Genomic DNA, 18,372 nt, shown 5'->3' on the forward strand with positions numbered 1-18,372 from the left:
CGAGCTGAGACGGTCCGACGCTTCCAGCGTGCGATGGTAGTACAGAGCTGTATCAGTAGTCGGAATTGTTGTCCAGGAGTGACTTGATGTAAACATGGATGCAATACGCCAACGTCACGAATTGGATCATCAACGCCAGGGCGGCAAGCCCCATCAATGGGCCCCAGAAATCCGCTAGGCTGTTGTCGTGATTAATGTGGCATATGTTGCCGAATCGATATGATATTCCTGTTATGGATAAGGCAAGGGCCAAACCGACCGCTGGTATTACCCAGCCCAATGTCAGCGTTGTGAAAAAGAATTTATGTCCAGGGACAACATCCCAGCAAATTTGCAAATGCAGCGATAAGGCGCGACAAAAGCCTGTGTAGCCAGATTAGCATTGAATACGGAATATTTGGGATAATATGTCGTGGTTGAAAAATTTTTGAGAGCTTACTCCATACGATGACACCCCAACCACCAAATAAGATAAAGGAGCCTGAGAACGCGCAAGCCAAATCCGATTCCATATGATTTGGAGTAATCGCATTAAAACATTCGTCCGGTTTTGCGATCAAAGGGACAATAAACGAGAGCTATTTGATGGAAGTCAGCAGGGTTATTAACTTGAGAGCCACAATCAAGGTCACTTGCTCGAAAGGGGTTTTCATGGGAGGAATGGACTATCAATACCTCCATAAATACAATCCCAACAGTCAGACACACGCCTAAGTAGTGGCGGTGCGTCCACCTCACGGGTAATACCGCAAAGCTAATCAACAACAGGCAGTTCAAGGTGAATATTGCTACCGCAATCCAATTGGCAACTTCGGTTTTATTCATGAAATCTTTGTGTATGTTAGTCTAGGTCGACGCCGCCGCGAATAGGAGAGATATAAGTACCGTTAGGGTATCTCCAGTCAGCATGTGGGCATGGAAGGCAGCACGATGCATTTCCATTTTTGACTGGGAATGGCTCGCACCATCTGCCGGTAACAACTGCAACGATTCAGTACATGGGATTTTTATACATCCGTTATCACTCTGAATAAAATAGGACACGAGGTGGTTTGACATACATCCGCCTGTAGATGGGAAAAGGTCTTCCTGCATGAACGGGGCTGGGCAATTCCCATACATATCCGAAGGCCCTGCCATATCAGCGTGCCGACGTGGCGGCGCTGCTGCTGCTGGTTCCGTTCCTTTTGTTTAAACCTGCCCCGCGGACGTATAAACTGTCATATCCTCCCTTGGACGCATCAGAACCAGCCAACGGTAATACGTAGATGGTATGCGAAGGGCTTTTACCCCCAATATTCGCAGCCGGAAGACCACAGCCTTGAGGAGTTCCAAACGTTAAAAGGAGGGACAGGCGAAAAGAACCAATTGCTCAGAAACATAAAGTTCTGGCGCTTTTGCAAACGTTGTCTAAAATATAGAAAAGATAAAGATCTTTAGAAATGAAGAATCTACTTCATATAGAAATGAAGTATTAAAATACGGGGTGTTAAACGAAAGGAAGGGGAACCATTAAGGTTCCAAAAATCAAAATCCAAAGGGGACATGCCAATATAATAAGAACGAAACTCCGGAGTGGCCTTAAGAAAACGTCGAAGGCCAAACAGTAGCCATGGCTAGTCAAAACCACAGCGCAATATTATTTTTGTTTTGGCACCAGGCTCGTGTATCCGCTAATAAAAACCGGACAGCAAGATACTACAAGGGACCGAGGGTTACTCCCCTGTGCCTGCCCAGCGTGCCCATACATTTCAGAAGGTGACAAGAAATCGGACTGGTGGACTGGAGGATTCGGGAAAGTGGGACAGTCCATCCAGGGTCCCAAGCATGCGATGTAGGAGCCTGGAGGAGCGATGAGCGCTATGGAGGGACAGTTCCACCAGCGACAGCGCCTCACCTATCAGCGCAAGGAACAGCCATCCCCCAGAAGTGACTTCGAGGAAAGTCCCCTGTCAGTCCCATGCTCGACATGCTTGTTCCACCAGGCACAGCAGGAGGATCCAGCTGGCCGCACGGTCTCCGTGACTTCTGCACACATCATTTGTTGGCGCGAAGGCGTCCCGAGGTGACTTGACTGCGGAGGGGCGAGCCGATTCAGGTCCACTGACTGGATTTGAAAAGGTTGCGCCAAGCCGTAAGCCCCAGGGGCGGGTGTTGAAAAGCTCTATTCCTTACACCTAACTCGCAGATAGGCGTAGTGTGCAGACGAAGGGAAAACATCCATTCCTATGATTGCGATTCTTACAAAGTGGCGAAAACAAAAATCGTCACAGAGTGCGGGTACGTTGTTGAGCCAAGCGGCTCGCACCGATTGGCGGTGGATTTACGGTTGGCCCTTGGGTTAGAAGCAGAAGACCGCTAGCGATGATGGCAAGAAAAAGGATTTCTAGATGGCGACAGGAAAAAAGAGCAAAGTGGAAGGCAACTTGATATCAAGGACTCCGAATGACTCCGACTCTCCGAGAGAGTCCGCCTGCGACATTTCAGTTAACTAGCAGCCCTGCACATTTTCTCGAGAATATTCACCCGGGCGAGGAGCCGAAGGGGATGCTTGTGAGTAGCCTTGTCGCACCAGGGCAGTCCCTTGCTAGGTTACTTGCTGGGAATCCACAAGGACGAGTAACCAGCGCTGGAGCACAGCGTCCAGACCGTTCACTGAAAAAGGCGGAGTGGAGCGGCGTTGCCTTCTTGGCTCCATTTTTACTTTTTGCCTACGCCGTCTGTCAGTTGAAATCTCTGTGCCCGTATTTTGATTCTGCCTCCCTTCGACGGTGGGGTAGCCAGAAGAAGAGGGGACAAACGCCCGTGATGTATGCAACTCAGGCTTGTGAGGTTCGGGGAGGTTTGACCGTTTGGAAGCTCAGAGCCAAAATAGTTACAGCTGATCAGACTCGATACAAAACCAGACAAAATGATGGATTCCTGACCCACCGGACAATCTGTACTCAGCCATTTATGACAAGATACTGTCTCTTTTCTAGCACTCCGAAATAGGCTTTCCACACTTTATTTTGTCTCAATGATTGAAGTGCCCGACCTTGGAGGATGCTCTTGTCCTACTCGCTACTGCCAGCTTTCTCTGTTCTGGTAGGCGAACTGAACGCCGTTTGGTCTTATAACTTTTATTTACTCCGTTATCTACAGAAGGAATTTATGCTATACACATAATCTTAATTCTGGCGGTTTGTACTTGTTCGTTAAATTGATTTGATTCGTTCTTCATACAACCAACGATGTATTCGGATGATGATCAGATCACTGCACGATTTCTCATTTCTCATAACCTCGGCGGCTTTCTGGGTTTCAGTCCAAATTTTTACATAAACTCTCCATATGAGCTTGATTCCCGATGCATGCTATGCAAGCCCCAAAGATATAAAACTATCCGCGGTCAGCGTGCATGTCTCAAAGGCTTTGGAGCAATCAAATTAATAAATGCCCTTTTAGCGCGAGGCGGTAAAAAACCCCGAATTTGTTTTAGCTAGGACCTGGAGACGAAACGTAAGATATGGGCAGAGGAATAATCGATGTTCTCATTTCCGAGCCTGAGGGGACATAACATGCGTCCACCATGCCGCACCTCTATAGTAATTGGCAGATTCCAACCACAGCATCTCAATTGGCAAGAGGAGAATCTCTAAGATCCTATTTTCCCGCAAGGAAGAAAAAAGGAATGGTTCCAGGAAGCGCTAACCACACATTGGTTCCATGGCTCTGGGTAAAACTTCCAGGGACTGTACAACCACATTAACGTGGACAGTAGAGGCCAGTTTTCCCATGACGGACATCCTGATACATCATGGGGCCAATATGGGAGGGGCCCGCCGCCAGACAGGTTGATAACATGTTGTACGGAGTCATTGGCATCTGAGATCTTGAGCCTTAACCTGAACCATACGAGTATCCATTTATCTGAGGAAATCTGGAGAACAATGGAATTATGTTTTAACATGAGCCAGAGGAAACAATCAGCGTTTGATCTGCTTCTGGAGCAACAGAGTGTGAATGACCAGGGTGTTGGTCAAACCCACCGCTCAACAGTAATAATAAAATAAATACCTTAAATTTGGCAAAAACCTTGGGTAAAAGTGACAATTTGAATCGACGTGGGTATCCTTGCATTATTGGAATTTCTATTTTCCCCAACTTTCCCTTGCATCGACGAGATATAGAAAACTAATGAATCCCACGTGCTGAAATCACCTACTCCAAAGGCGCGCTATTTCTCCTCGGGTGTCCAAGCGATAGTATTTCCTTAGCCGAATGCAAAGACCAATTACGGAGACTTGCGGGAAATTTTGTTGCTGACTTGATAATTGGCTCGGTGCAGGGTGAGAAGACAAAAATTTCCAAGTTCTGCGAATCTCGATGTCAGATTCCTTCAAGAAAGAGTCGAGGCTTGCGGAGAGGCCTTTCGGAGTCCTCTAACTGGCTTGATAATGATTGATAATTAACTAACTATTGTAACTAACTAGTTATTATCCTTGAGATGATATTATTAATAGTCGTTTTATCACTGCTAGATTTAACTGGTTGGTTAGTGTCTTTCGGTAATTCTCAAACCAACTAGTAGAGAAAATAGCTCTTGTTTAAAGCTTGTGAGGAGTTAGGGAAAAGTCCGGCGATCACCCCCGCGACAGTTCCAGAGACATTTCGAGAAAAGGAAAACTGGAATTTCCATGTGGACTGTAGGGACCAAGATGGCATCATATAGTTTGATCTGACATGGAATCTGAAGCCCTGGCTCCCATGTAAATACAACGCTGCTGTGGAATGGCCCGGGCCGCATGTGCCAACGCCATCCAAAATAGACGGTTAAGTATCGTAAGGAGCAACGCCCTATCTAGTAAGAGCTGCTATCGAGAAAGAAAAAGAAAAAGGAGAGGAGCGAGGGATGGAGGGAGGATGAGAGAGGATGAGCTGGAATCCTGTCCTTGTAGGCAAGAATAAACCAATGCCGTTTGCTCTGATGGTCATTCCTCTCAAGACATTCATTTGCGGCGGAGGCACCACAGCATGATTCGCATCCCTAGGCTGCGGCAAAATGTAAGAGGCAACAGCACCTCCTTTCCCAGCTACAGTGGGCCATCTAGGACAGACAGGCATTTGCTGATGTAGGGATTCGCCACAAAACAGTCAGCACTCCATGAACGTTACGGCACAGTGAGAAATTTTTCCAATTTTTCATAGCTGACGCCAGTGCTTTGCATTGTCTAGGAGAAGAAGGATTGAATTGGCGAAACCCCTCTGAATCTGCGAATACGGCAGTAAGCTGTTCTATTCTCCTTCCCCTCAATCAGACGCCGCATAATATCTTCGATGATATTATCAAGTGGCGAATATCATGGGCGTTTAAAAACGGACCATTTTCCAAGCTAGCTGGGAAAACGAATGTCATAGGCTTGCCTGTGAAACGAGCACCCAATCAACAGCTGCCATTCATACCTTCCGTTGACGATGCTCCGAATTGGCTCTTGGAGCTCTCCACAGCACCGACACAAGGCTGAGCCGGTGCGGGATATCTGAGAACCAGTGAAAATGAATATCGTGGTTGTCATAGTCGCTTGCTGGTATCGTCATATTTAGCTTTTGGCCTATCAACGGGTAATTCTCCGTTATCAACACACGCTAGCTATTGTTGGCACTCTCGCATTTTATGGCTGCGGCATTGCTTTTAGATTTGCGGGGGCTGGGCTTGGAGGAAGCCGTTTGAGTGGATAAATCCGTCTCACGAGTCTTCTGACTCCAATGCTTCTGTTTTTTTTCGTTTCCTGGCTGCTCGCCTCTTCCAGTCGATATTTACATCCCATGTTGTGCTATTGGAGGCCACCGCGAGCTGAATCTCAGCATATCAAACAATCATATATGCCTCCGCGGCCCATAAAAGGAAACATCATTCGAATAAGGGAACCTTATGTGATATTGAACAAGGTTCATCTCCAATCCAAACATACAGAATACATCTTTTGATGCCGTTACCACTCCAGATACAGAACTACACGGAGTAAATCATGCGCAGCCAGTGATCCCCAATTCGAACATGTTGAATCTTCCCCACACATGTGTTTTTCATTATTCGCCCTCTCGAATCGCCTAGGTGAAGAAGCTCGTTGGCACGGTTCATGCTTGTCCACTGGGAGTGAAGGACGTGCTCAACAAAACTCAATTTTCAAGTGCATTCAAGATCTACAGTACGAGTTACCCATCAAAAACAATCACAACAGATGCCCATCACCGCCGATTCCATCTTCTTTAGTCACCTCATAATGATGTTGGGAGCTGTTGCGAATAGTTCAAAATAGTTGAGCATCTATAGTGTGAGTGCGCGCGAGTAACAGATTGGTATCTTGAAGAGCTATCTTCGAGCTTCTAACCCATGTGGTGCCACAAGACGCAACTCTTGTCAATTTGGCCAATGGACATCCCTCAGTTGAGACGGACTCGAGCACGGATACATGGTCAGACAGGCCGTACGTGTGAGCACTGCATATATGACCAGCAGAGAGAAGAGGTCATCAGATCTCAGTGATGATATTATCGAGCTTTATTTTCCAAACTTGGGTTCTGATCCATTCGAGAGGAAAAAGAAACTCTCCTGGGATGCATGCACCCAGTGATATATAGCTTTGGGGGGACCAGCATTCTTTGCAAAACGTGGTTTACCTGCAGTGACCCACTCCCCGCCTCTCCTGTGGAAGAACTTAAGATCAAAACACAACTCGAAGCGTGGTAGCACAAAGAGGAATGAGGGAGTCTTTCTTGTTATTTCCCCTTTCCTTCTTCATTGACATTAAATTCATTTATAAGTACGAAGGATCTGCATATCCGCCCGCCCTTATGCCCCTGATCTTCCAGTGGTGCATTGTGCGTAAGACACAGCAGCTTTAGAATCTATACCTCACTTAACTGCCTTGCTGCTTGATGGTGATGGATCCTCCCATGTGGATGGCGGAAGTGTGAACATGGGAACAGTGCCCAAATCTCACGGAAGACCAGGAGGCAGCACTTGTCATTGTTTGAATTACGGTGGTGGTGTATTTTGGTTGTACATTGACGCACGGCCAACATATATCGACATGTCCATTCATGTATATGGCCAAAAGGGTAGGCAATCAAATAGGGGGTTGATTCTAACCATGGCCTCCTCCCTAACTTGTTTCCCTAACCTTTTTGGCTGCCGCCGCAGGTTCCAAAGACATGGGGGCACGGCATGGCATGGCAGTGCGGGGTTCTTGCCAAAGGTCTCGGGCATTCTACAAGCCTGATAGAATGGTGTTGTGTTTCTGAGAATGAAGGATTATCTATTGCAGACGACGGTAGTGAGGGTTGGGTATTATCAACATACTCCTGACGAGCGTCCTTATCCGGAAATCATTGATGATCGCTGTGCTAACGATCGAAAATAGAGACCCATCAAGCAAGAGTCAGGTTCTTGACTTCGAAGAATTTCCTTTCCTATTGTAGGTAGCTTAAAGCAAAAGACCAATATGCTAATTGGTCGTCATATTACAGCGACAATCGATTGCCTGCACTATCAGACAACTTGCAAACGATGCCAACGCTGGGAGGCTGGAGTATTGAGCAGGGCATTGATCAAGAAACATCGTCCCCTCATCACGTTTATTGATCATAGATAACTACTAGGTAGGAAATGTAAAAGCCGGTGGCCTCGGACCGGCCCGCAACCGCCCAACGACAATTGGTCTGCATTGGAAGCCAGCACTGACCAAACATATGGTCAGTGCTACAGACCCGATAAACTTCGGCATGGTTTGGATGCATGGACTGATGTTCGGCAAACTGCAGGTAGCTTGTTTTTTCTAAGTCCGGCAAACACAGGGCCACGAAAAGGGAAACTGACCGGCTGTGAAACGAGATATATCTAAGCAAAGAGGGGTTGTGAGTAAATGTTCATTAGAGGAACAATACGGATTAGCACACTCAACGAAAAAGAAAAAAACAAATACTTAACTGTTATTGAGGTAGGGTAGGTGAGAAGCATGAATTAGGAATTTGGAAAAAAAGATATAAGGAACGAAAATTGGTGCCTAAGGGTGCACGCTAAAGAGGTTATCATAGTGTAACTCGAGTCAACCTTGTAGATATTGGGAAGCAACCTACACGGGTAGCTATCCAATGAGGGATGAATGCGCACTCAAAAAATATATTGATTAGGGAAGGGGGGGGTGTCATATGTAGGATAAGAAGATCGTTGCTGTATTGATTTAATTGAAGTTTTGAAATATAATCCAGGAACGGACAAATAAAGGAGGTTTATGGGAAGTAGATGCAACCACTCCGACCTCCTCTTACAAGAAGATGTCCCACCTGTTCGTAGTTCATCATGAGCTTGCACCCAAGGAATCTTGGGCGAAGTATGCTGCTTCGTGCTACGCCGGTACGATGCTGTAAGAGATGTCTATACGCTTGAGGTTCGCCGACAATGCATTTGTGTGGAACAGGGTAAAGAATGGCACGTCATCTGCAATACGGACTAGGCATATCATCGGAGACTCAGGGAAAGCACAAATATGGAGGTAGGTAATAGTATTTCAGAGGGCTATTTAATATGTGCCGGAGAAATATTTCTCGGAAAAGGTCGAGGCACGCATGTGGAGAGAAGGGAAAGTGCGTAACACAGAAATGAAGCTCATGGGATTTGTGGTCCTTCTATAAGATATCATATATTAACAGCTTCTGACCCAAATCGGAGCATGTTTCACACGTTTAAACATTACATATAAGATCATTCCACCTATCCACGAGTTTTTGTAAAACAATTGACAGGGGTAAATCAATATTATCCTAGATGAATTAATTCATCGAAGATGTTCAATATCATTTAACGGCATATAAGTGGAGGGTGAACCGATAAATTGTGGAATAACGGAATGCTAGACAGCATGGAATCTCTTCCAAGTACAATTTGTCGATGGTAACTAAGTCCCTAATCTGATTTTCAAGTAGTTTGGGGAATCCACGTAATCTATATCATATTTCGAGGTTAGCCCTGCAATCAGAACAGCTGCACAGTAATGTGCTAGTAGTTCAGAGAATCGACAATGCTAATTAGGATGCAAATCAGAAGTCCATATAGATCATTGGAGAGAAACCATAGGTTCCACCCCTGACATAAGAGGTACCAGAAAATTGTATTTGGTGTATATCATCATTGGCAAGAAGGAACATCGGGGGGCATAACAAGATGCAACGTACCAATTCAAGAATTCAAGCCAATTTGTTAGCTGGTACAGTGTTAATGATGTTAGCGCATAACGACATCGAAACCCAACAACGGTTGATGGTGTTATTCCGTTGCAGAACAGTATTATTTTTGAATTTGACTGTGAGGGATGTTGGGGGAAAAAAAATCTTGTCATCTCTGTAGCTCAAAATTGAACGCTAAGACCTTTTTGGACAGTATCACGTGGTATTGCAAAAAGCCCCTGCATGGATGCAATGCCATTACCGACTAATCGTATCGCAGAATGGCGAGCACGTTTTTGCGCTCTGGATGGCGGAATGTGGGGGCGCGGGTGATTTGAACACGGACGATCCAACATCTGCAAATAAGTTGCAGAGAGAGTGACGCCGTTTGGGTCTTGACAATCGCCCAGAAACTTATGACCTTTTGAAATATCTGCGGAAAATCCTAGTATGTTTGAAGACATTACATGAGAAAGACCTACCTCTGGCTTAGCAATTTGTTATACCTCATCTTGTAACTCATCCTGCTTATAAAAATGCCTTTGAACGCCCTGTTCAGAGGCTGGTATTTACATTACCATGATTCTCGTGCACCCTACGAGGCAAATAATGAGAAACTCACACATCGCTTTCTGGATGTGATTCACCGCAATTGGCATTTGGGATTTACCTCCTTTGGTGGTCCTCCAGTTCATTTCAGAATTTTCTACCAAAAATTTGTCGAAGATCAAAGGGGAATAACACCATGGATCGACGAGCAAACAGTAAGGGACTTATATAGAAATTCGAAAAGCTTCTCAAGGGGCAGTCATCATGCTGACCTTTTTTATTGATGTTTCTAGTATCAAGAGCTATTTGCTCTGTGTCAGGCTTTGCCAGGGCCAGGCAGTACAAAGATGATATTCTGCATCGTTCTAATCCATGCCGGTTTTCTACCGGCTCTTCTTTCCTTCATGATGTGGAGGTTGGTATTGATCTAAGTGTTATTTCCTCAGGATTGGTCTAATATAGCTATCCTATCTAGTCTTCCTGGTGCAATTGGAATGTACGGGCTTTCTCTCGGAGTCCAACGTATAGCTGAAGTGCTTCCTGAGATTGTGTATGCTTTTCTCTCTGGTCTAAATGCCTCTACTGTTGGGATAATCACTTTCGCAGCTGTACAGGTATACATTCATATATTGCCCTTCATCATCTTGTTAACTGCTGGATATAGCTGATCCAATGGTTATAGTTAGCAGAGAAGGCAATCAAAGATCCGCTAACTAGGATTCTCGTTATCATAGGCGGTTGTGCTGGCCTTTGTTTTAATGCACTCTGGTATTTCCCCTTACTTCTAATAATAGGAGGAATATGCAGTATGAGTTGGGACCTCTTCAGTCTCCAGAATATCACCAGAATGAGAAGGAAACTCCGTCGTCGAATGTCAGACCCTCGGCAGGAGGTTGAAGAGAGCGTTGGACAATCAATCACTCTACGTGAGCTTCCACAGCCCACAGGCGGTGTTCAGAAACGATCAGCTCCTGCTCGTAATATCAATCCACTCAGTACTAGTGTTAATCCAGGCGCTGTTAATGAAGAGGAAACAAATATATCTGCGAGTGGAGATACACGCTCGCACAAAATTCCTACCAAATGGGGAATTTTAATCATTGTTGGCTTTTTTGGTAATGCCCCTCTTTACCAGTACGCTACACTATCATCAGCACATCAAACTCACAAGTCACTAGCTACATTTATTGCGATCCTTGTTGCACGTGGAGTTGTTCAAAAACGCCCGCTGGAATTGGATCTATTTGCGAGCATGTATCTTGCGGGCACTATCATCTTCGGAGGTGGTCCTGTTGTCATTCCTCTTCTCCGCGAGTACGTCGTTGGGCCTGGTTGGGTGTCTCCTCGAGATTTCTTGATCGGCCTCGCCATTATCCAAGCTTTCCCGGGACCAAATTTTAATTTCGCCGTTTATCTGGGCGCTTTAGCATTAGCCCCTTCCATGAATCCCACTATTCTGGGTGCATTCCTGGGGTTTCTAGGTATCTTCGTCCCTGGTATTACTCTTGCGGTGGGCTTCCAGAGCATTTGGAGAAGCATTCGAACCATCCCTTTCATTACTAGTCTTTTGAGAGGCATCAATGCCACGGCTGTCGGTTTAGTCTTCACGGCTGTATATCGGCTCTGGGAAATTGGGTTTCTGAGTGCTGACTCTGTAGCGGGTCAAAGTTTGGGAAAGGAACCCTTTTGGCTGGTCGTGGCGGCCATATCATATGCTGGAAATGCATGGTTCAAGGTCCCTCCAGCTGCTGCTATTCTTATGGGTGGTATTTTGGGTTTGTGTTGGTATGGTGTCGTGAGACGACAATAAGATGAAAAGATTTGGGAAGTAGAAATCCTTTGTTTAGGCCACCCAGGAGATGGCCATTTTGATAATTTTATGTTCTCCCACAAACTGATATTCTATGATATACATTTATTACACCCTGATAACTGTGGATTTCATGAAAACCCTTTTGATCCATGAGATGTGAATTCAGCTTTTCAGCCGATCGTTTTTTGTGCAACTTGTCATATTCTTTCCCATCAGGTGGCATAGTTTATAGATAATATGATGAGAACTTGAAGATATCTATAAATTTTTATTATATCTTCTTTCAAATAAATTATTATTACCTCTTTCAAATTCTAGACAGTGTCTCTATCAGGAAACTAGTGGTTATCTGACAATTCTCTCACTGTTTACACAGAGCTCCTTTGTCCCTTTTTCACACAGCAAGGTGAAGGGTTGGTTTTTCGTTTATATTCATAGACAGCATAAGTTTGGGTAGACAAATAGTACCAAATACCAGCTGCTCCAACTCAAAAGGCATGCGCTGGAAAGAGATTGATTCTTGTAATCTTCCAGGTTGGAAGAGAGGTTGAACTTGGTTTGTTATCATCTATCAGGTTGGTTAGCGGCAGCTAATAAGAGACGAACTAATCCAAAGGTTGGAACGGGTTACAGGTAAACTAAGCGAAAAGGCAAGTCACATGATCCACAACTTCAACTTGCGAACTTTTTTGAGGGACAAACTTGCCGAAGAGAACTCGATCATCATCACATCCTCGCTGTCGACAAAAGATAAAAAGGGAACTCTTACTTCGACTTCCCAAACAACATCAAAATGGGTCGCCTCCACAGCAAAGGAAAGGGTATCTCCGCCTCCGCGATCCCTTATTCGCGCAACCCTCCCTCATGGCTGAAGACGACCCCCGAGCAGGTCGTTGACCAGATATGCAAACTGGCAAAGAAGGGCGCTACTCCCTCTCAAATTGGTGTTATCCTAAGAGACAGCCATGGAATTGCACAGGTTAAGGTTGTTACTGGTATGTCTGGGAATCCATTCAAAAACGAAGAGCGAGGTAAAGCTGGCCAGCGCTGCTAACAACATGGGATTGCACAGGTAATAAGATCCTCCGGATCCTGAAGTCGAACGGTACGAAATCATGTATTATCACAGTTCCCCAGATGGTTGCCGTGGGATGAGAGATATGGGATAGAGGAGTTGGGCGGAAATCAAGCGGAGCTCTCTCTGTTTATCGCGGAATCTTCGACTCAACAGCTTGATCCCACTCATGCTCGTCGATATCTCTTCAAACCCGGCCATCATACCTTGATATTTTTTTGTCACCCCAGCACTGCCTCTGCTTGGTCATTCAATAGGCTGACAGAGAGTCTTTTTTTTGGGCAATACGTCACAGGCCTCGCTCCCGAAATCCCTGAGGACCTTTACATGTTGATCAAGAAGGTAATTTATAACTAACGCAAAAATTCCTTCCATCAATTTATGGCTTTGCCCTACAACCCTCTTTGTGATGCTCTTCTGTCCTTTTCACTAAACAATGCAAATTAGGCCGTCGCTGTCCGCAAGCATCTTGAGCGCAACCGCAAGGACAAGGACAGCAAATTCCGTCTCATTCTCATCGAGTCGCGTATCCACCGCCTGTCCCGCTACTACAAGTCTGTTGGTGTCCTCGCGCCCACCTGGAAATATGAGAGTGCCACTGCCAACACTCTGGTCGCATAAGCGAAAAGACAAAAGAAAAAAGATATGAAAAATCTTTGGTCGTGATATTCAGGTGACAAGCTTCAGGTTCAGAGGAATTAATAGCGGGGTAGAATTTGTTAGGCGGCGGAATGGTTTTGTTTGGCTATGTTAAATAGCTATGAGAAACATTTAGATGAAGTGACGTTCTCGGCGTTAAACGTATAGGAGCCTCAATACTCCCGGATGTTTTCTTTTTACATTCATGCCTTGTATGATATTGTATGAGGATGTATCTACCTCCCACATACATTATTCGCCTTTCACAAGCAGACTCGAAATTCATATTGATACAAGTATTTTCATATTTCGTATTTGTGTTGTATCAGTGAGGGTCAGCAAGTAATCCGAGAAACAGGGTATACTCCATGTCATGCTAGAAAATTTAAGAAAATAGTCCAAGTGTAGGCCGAGCCCAAGGGTATATGTATCCAAAAATTTACTCTTAGCAACCTATCTATATACGGCTATCCAAGTACGGAATAAAGGTAGTCAGTGTGTCAACCCACCTTGCATAATTTAAGCAACAGAGGTTTCTACTCTGACCTCCCTTGCAACAGCATTACACAACTCAACCCTCACACCGGCACCAGTAAGCATATGAATCCACAATCGTTGGGTATCACTTAGCCGGTCATTCTCCGACTTTACCTCCACAAACATAACCTCCTTCCTCTCCATGCTCCAGAGGAACAAGTCTGGGATGCCTCCACCCCTTTGCTGGTACTCCTGTGCCATAACTTTACATACAGTAGCTAGAGCTTCACCGCGGAAACACTGCACAATCTCAACTAGATCGGATAATTCGAACGACCAGTCGATGCCGATGACGCATGTTTCTCTCTCCGCTTCACGGTCATGTACTTCATGAATAAGCTTCTCGGCATCACCATTGGCGATCTGGGCAAGCCTGTGATTGATTTCTGAAGCACGAGTGGGATAAAACGAATCTGTGTGTAGATCTAAGGGACAAGTTTGGAAGGGCGTTTGGAAGACGTTGGGAACATATGCGTAGAGGATGTCATAGAAGAGATATCCAAACTATGCATAACGGGAAGGTGGTAAGCAAATCATGGGAAAGTCTGATCAGGGTTTAGATTGTCAACTTACCAATGTTCGGACTATGCCGCTCTCGCAATGGAAGCCCTTCCACCCCTTGTCTCTATACCAGCTTAGGCACATACTTTCGACTCTACATTCGCCTCCGCCTTCTCGTTCATCTACCCAAACCGTAGGTCTACCTCTTCGAGACACGGAATTCGGGGTTTCCTTCGAACCCAGACTTAATGGGAATATCTTTCTCAATCCGAATTCCTCCCACGATCCGTTCTTCTGGTTTAACCAACATGACATGTCCAAAATCGTGCTGTTCCCGCTTTGTGACTTTCAGCGACTTCTCCAATTTTGTGATTCGTTTCTGTAAATCATAGTGGTATACCAAATGGCAATCAGGATCCTCAAGGCCCTCTTCACACGTACGAAGAGCTGTTCGTTTCCATACCCTCTTTTGTATCTCCTCAGAACGGTTCTCAAACGGGGTTAAAGACCACATATAATGTTCTTCCAGTAGAGCTTTGCGCTGGTACCACGCCCCTCGGCGAGCAGCATGGAATAAACGCTGGTCAAGGAGTTCTGTGAGTAACTCATGCTCCCGCTTATAATTTTTGAAACGGCCCAAGGCATAGAGGCCTTTATGGATTATCCGGGTGTATACCCATGCTGGGGAAAATCGGCGGAGGTATGCACCCTCTCCAGTTTCGTACACATGTTCTTTGTGTTGCTCTTCAGCGATCAGAGCTTTCCATCTTTCATAAACACTTTCGGATAAAGATTTAATGAAAGCTAGCTTCTCCATGATTGGCAGATCCGGTGACTCTAGAGTGTTGTCAATATCAAACTGCACTCGCAAGGCAGCTTCAAACTCCAGTAAGGCAAATCTCGAGGGGAAAATGGAATTGGAACGGGAAACGATATAATTTGGGTAATTCCTCCGCGAAATTTTCGCTAATATAATGGTTGTTAAGGACTTTTCTGTCCATTCCGTAGACCGGTAAAATAGTAAATGAACCCGCTCAAAGAGTCTACGTGGCGCGGAAGAGAGTCTGATGCAGTCACCAGTGTGATCCAAGATCTTTTTTGTGAAATGCAAATCTCGAGTGTTCCCTCGGCTTAACGAATTACTCATCCGATTTAGAGAAGAGTCGCTGGATTCTTCGTCGTCTGGCTTGCATCGTGGGAGCCAGCCAAGTCCTGACTGCGTTGTGCTGGACTCGCGCAATCCTTTCAACAGCTCCTTCTTATTTTTCCCCTGAACTTTGGCTTCCTTTGAAAAGGATTTCAATTCATCTAAGAGGAGCAAGGAGGATGCTTCTTCAAGTGTATTTATTTCTTCTAATCCTTCAGCGAACTGAAAATTTTTACCAAGAACGGCATTTTCAGGAGACTTCAGTGCTGGAATATATGGGGGTTGAAGTAGAGTGGATGAGGATGGGAGCTTTCTGCTGTGCCTCAATTCCTTTACGGCCGCAGGCATATCCGCAATATCTTGATAGTAACCAAGGCGGTTGACACGATGCCATGCAGATGTTTTGCGTAGAAAAAGTCGCACATATCTATTCAATCATTAATTACATCATTGCATTTGGAGTTGGCTACAAGGCAGTCACTGACAAATATTGAGCTTCATAGCTTAATCTTCTCCAGTGATCGAAGACTGCCATTTCCGTTTCGTCAAACAAATGGGTTTCGTCTACCAAAACGCTTTCCAATGCGACGTTAAAGGCATCCACATATATGGAACTTTTGCCTTTCACCCATCCCCATTCTTCATAGCGGTGGTGCAGGTTCGCGGCACCGTTTTCGGTCGTCAATTCTTGGGCTTTTGAAGCCTCATAGTCCGCGATCGCTTCATAGTCCGTTTTGATAGGGGGAAGAGAAGATTCCAAATCAGTTTGGGTGCTAGGCGGATAATCTTCTACGCCGCTTGTATTGTTGATTCCATCATCATCATTAGATCCAGCCTCCGTTTTTTGATAGAGGTATATAATTTTCTAATGGAAAAACTTCTGACTCAGATTCTGCATTCGAAAAGAGGTCACCAGGGCTTCCTGCTCTCCTCAGTCGTTTAGGAGGCGGACCTATATCCTCCATATTGAACTCTCAGGGAGGACATTGGAAGAATCCCCCTACACGCAGTTACGCGCGGATGGTGGCCCGAATACCGCTTGAAATGTATGGATAATCCCAGTATTCGAGAAGCGAGGGGGTTAGTTCACAATGAAAATTCAGAACATTCTATCATTGCAAGGTGAGAAACGGTCGTTTCTCCCGCAGCGAAAGGGTTGATCAGGCAGAACGCGCTACTGTCGGGAGGAAAAACAGATAGTCACATGACATTTTAGTTTCAGCCAAGTTGTTTGTATTGTTTGCAGTTAAGCTCAACCTCAAGCGTCCATCAAAGCAAGGAATGCGATAACACCAATGATGCCTTAAACCTGTCTACTCCGGCATGACTGAGGCATTCAAAGACCATCCCAATCGCTGCATAGTCTGAGGCTTATCTGCGCTCTCCCCTTCCTCCTCCGCCTGCCAGCAATTCGCGGTTGTCCCACTCAATTCCACAGCTTGGCGCAGAATCGGAGCTATCCAAGTCGCTTCTATCTAAATAATACCACAACCATGAAGGACGTAGATGCTGTACGTAAAACCAAATATCCTATGTACTTTGAAAGCTGCTCTTTATGAGTGGTATCCACAAAATATCATTGTCATATTCACTCGTTCTGTATACCATACCATTCGGTGATCTGAAATGCTCCCAATCTTGTAACAAGCAGGAAGCTAACAGCATTCCCCACTGTAAAATCAAATATTTAAACATAGTCCATACAACCGCTCCCTGAAGAAACTAGTCATCCTCTTCCCACTCCTCTCTCGCAACATCCACCTGTGCCAACCGATCTCATTAGCACCCACGCCAACAACACTACCGTGCAATCGAATCCCGACGAAAGGTGCGACATCACAATGTCCGGAGGCGGGATGAGTAATGACAACCAGTCGCAACCCCAGTCTCAGCCTTCCGTACCAGCTGTGTCCTCTGTTTCCGCAACTAGCTCCGCAAATACCTTTCACTTAAACACAAGCAACAATGCATCCACAACCCCGATACCGCAAGTGCGGCTCGGCGGGGCACCAGCGCGTGTGTACTTGAACGAAAAGATAGTGCCATATTTATTAGAAGGAATGAAGACACTCGCGAAAGAGCAGTTAGTACTTTTCGCTCTTAGTTTGTTCCTTATTCTTTTCTCCCTCCTCTTCTCTCACTCCAACCTTGCGCGTGAAAAAATCAACGAAATGTTTCCCCCACTTTGCCCAGCTATGCATGAGAGAACTAACAGTGAAGTGAAAACTCCCTCAGACCCTCAAAACCCCTGCGAGCCCTTGGTGAATACCTTATACAGAAGAGCAATGAGGTTGAGGAATGAAGAGATAGAATTACATGCGTGACGCATGAATATTCGTTGCATATCATACGCCAAATACGCTGGGAAATAGTTGTCGACCTATACGCAATTTGGCGATTTTTATTTTCCAAACGAAGGGGAAATTTGGGCGATTGTTACAAGTGGACTATTGAAATGATCGGATAACACTGGGCAAAGAAAAGCTAGCGATAAGCAATCTTATTTTAATTGGTTAAACTAAAGGCAATCAGGAAGATTGTTTATGAAATGCGCTGAAGGACAAATTCGGGTTCCCGGCGATCGGCGTTGTTTGAAAATTGTGTCATGTATATATATGAATGCTTTCTCAGGGGACTTGCATACCCTTATTGTTGTTATGTTCTACATCCCTTTAATCAGCTGATAGAGTTCACTTGATTGATCTCATTCTTCCATCACTCTATTCGGTATGAAATGGCACTGGTTGATTTGTGTTTCGCAATGTTGTAAGCTAGGTGAATAGGAAGGCAGGGCGTTTGCGGTTTTATCAACCAAAGAGCACCGGGTAAAGAATCAAGCCGGAAGGGATGTAGGGCTAACAGAGAGGGGTAAGCTTAAATAAGGGTTCAAACAGGATTTGTTTC

The 18,372-nt window shown here is 45.3% G+C and overlaps 4 protein-coding genes across 4 annotated transcripts; 2 read left to right on the forward strand and 2 right to left on the reverse strand.

The window, feature by feature from the left end:
• Positions 1-52: 52 nt before the first annotated feature.
• Positions 53-1,140, reverse strand: HCAG_04660 (predicted protein; the record flags this gene model as incomplete). The annotated part of the gene is made up of 4 exons (XM_001540770.1): positions 53-363; positions 440-578; positions 676-830; positions 1,062-1,140. 4 exons carry the CDS (start codon positions 1,138-1,140, stop codon positions 53-55), a joined length of 684 nt encoding a protein of 227 aa, XP_001540820.1.
• Positions 1,141-9,743: 8,603 nt separating this feature from the next.
• Positions 9,744-11,566, forward strand: HCAG_04661 (conserved hypothetical protein; the record flags this gene model as incomplete). The annotated part of the gene is made up of 4 exons (XM_001540771.1): positions 9,744-9,971; positions 10,050-10,171; positions 10,232-10,370; positions 10,439-11,566. 4 exons carry the CDS (start codon positions 9,744-9,746, stop codon positions 11,564-11,566), a joined length of 1,617 nt encoding a protein of 538 aa, XP_001540821.1.
• A 796-nt stretch (positions 11,567-12,362) lies between these two features.
• On the forward strand, positions 12,363-13,265 carry HCAG_04662 (40S ribosomal protein S13; the record flags this gene model as incomplete). The annotated part of the gene is made up of 4 exons (XM_001540772.1): positions 12,363-12,564; positions 12,642-12,674; positions 12,940-12,986; positions 13,092-13,265. 4 exons carry the CDS (start codon positions 12,363-12,365, stop codon positions 13,263-13,265), a joined length of 456 nt encoding a protein of 151 aa, XP_001540822.1.
• Positions 13,266-13,802: 537 nt separating this feature from the next.
• On the reverse strand, positions 13,803-16,433 carry HCAG_04663 (conserved hypothetical protein; the record flags this gene model as incomplete). Its single annotated transcript, XM_001540773.1, has 6 exons — positions 13,803-14,324; positions 14,394-14,445; positions 14,525-14,700; positions 14,785-15,895; positions 15,954-16,265; positions 16,354-16,433. 6 exons carry the CDS (start codon positions 16,431-16,433, stop codon positions 13,803-13,805), a joined length of 2,253 nt encoding a protein of 750 aa, XP_001540823.1.
• Between the last annotated feature and the right edge of the window lie 1,939 nt (positions 16,434-18,372).

The sequence above is a fragment of the Histoplasma capsulatum genome, genomic scaffold, assembly GCF_000149585.1.
Source record: "Histoplasma capsulatum NAm1 scaffold_4 genomic scaffold, whole genome shotgun sequence".
Lineage (NCBI taxonomy): Eukaryota > Fungi > Ascomycota > Eurotiomycetes > Onygenales > Ajellomycetaceae > Histoplasma > Histoplasma mississippiense.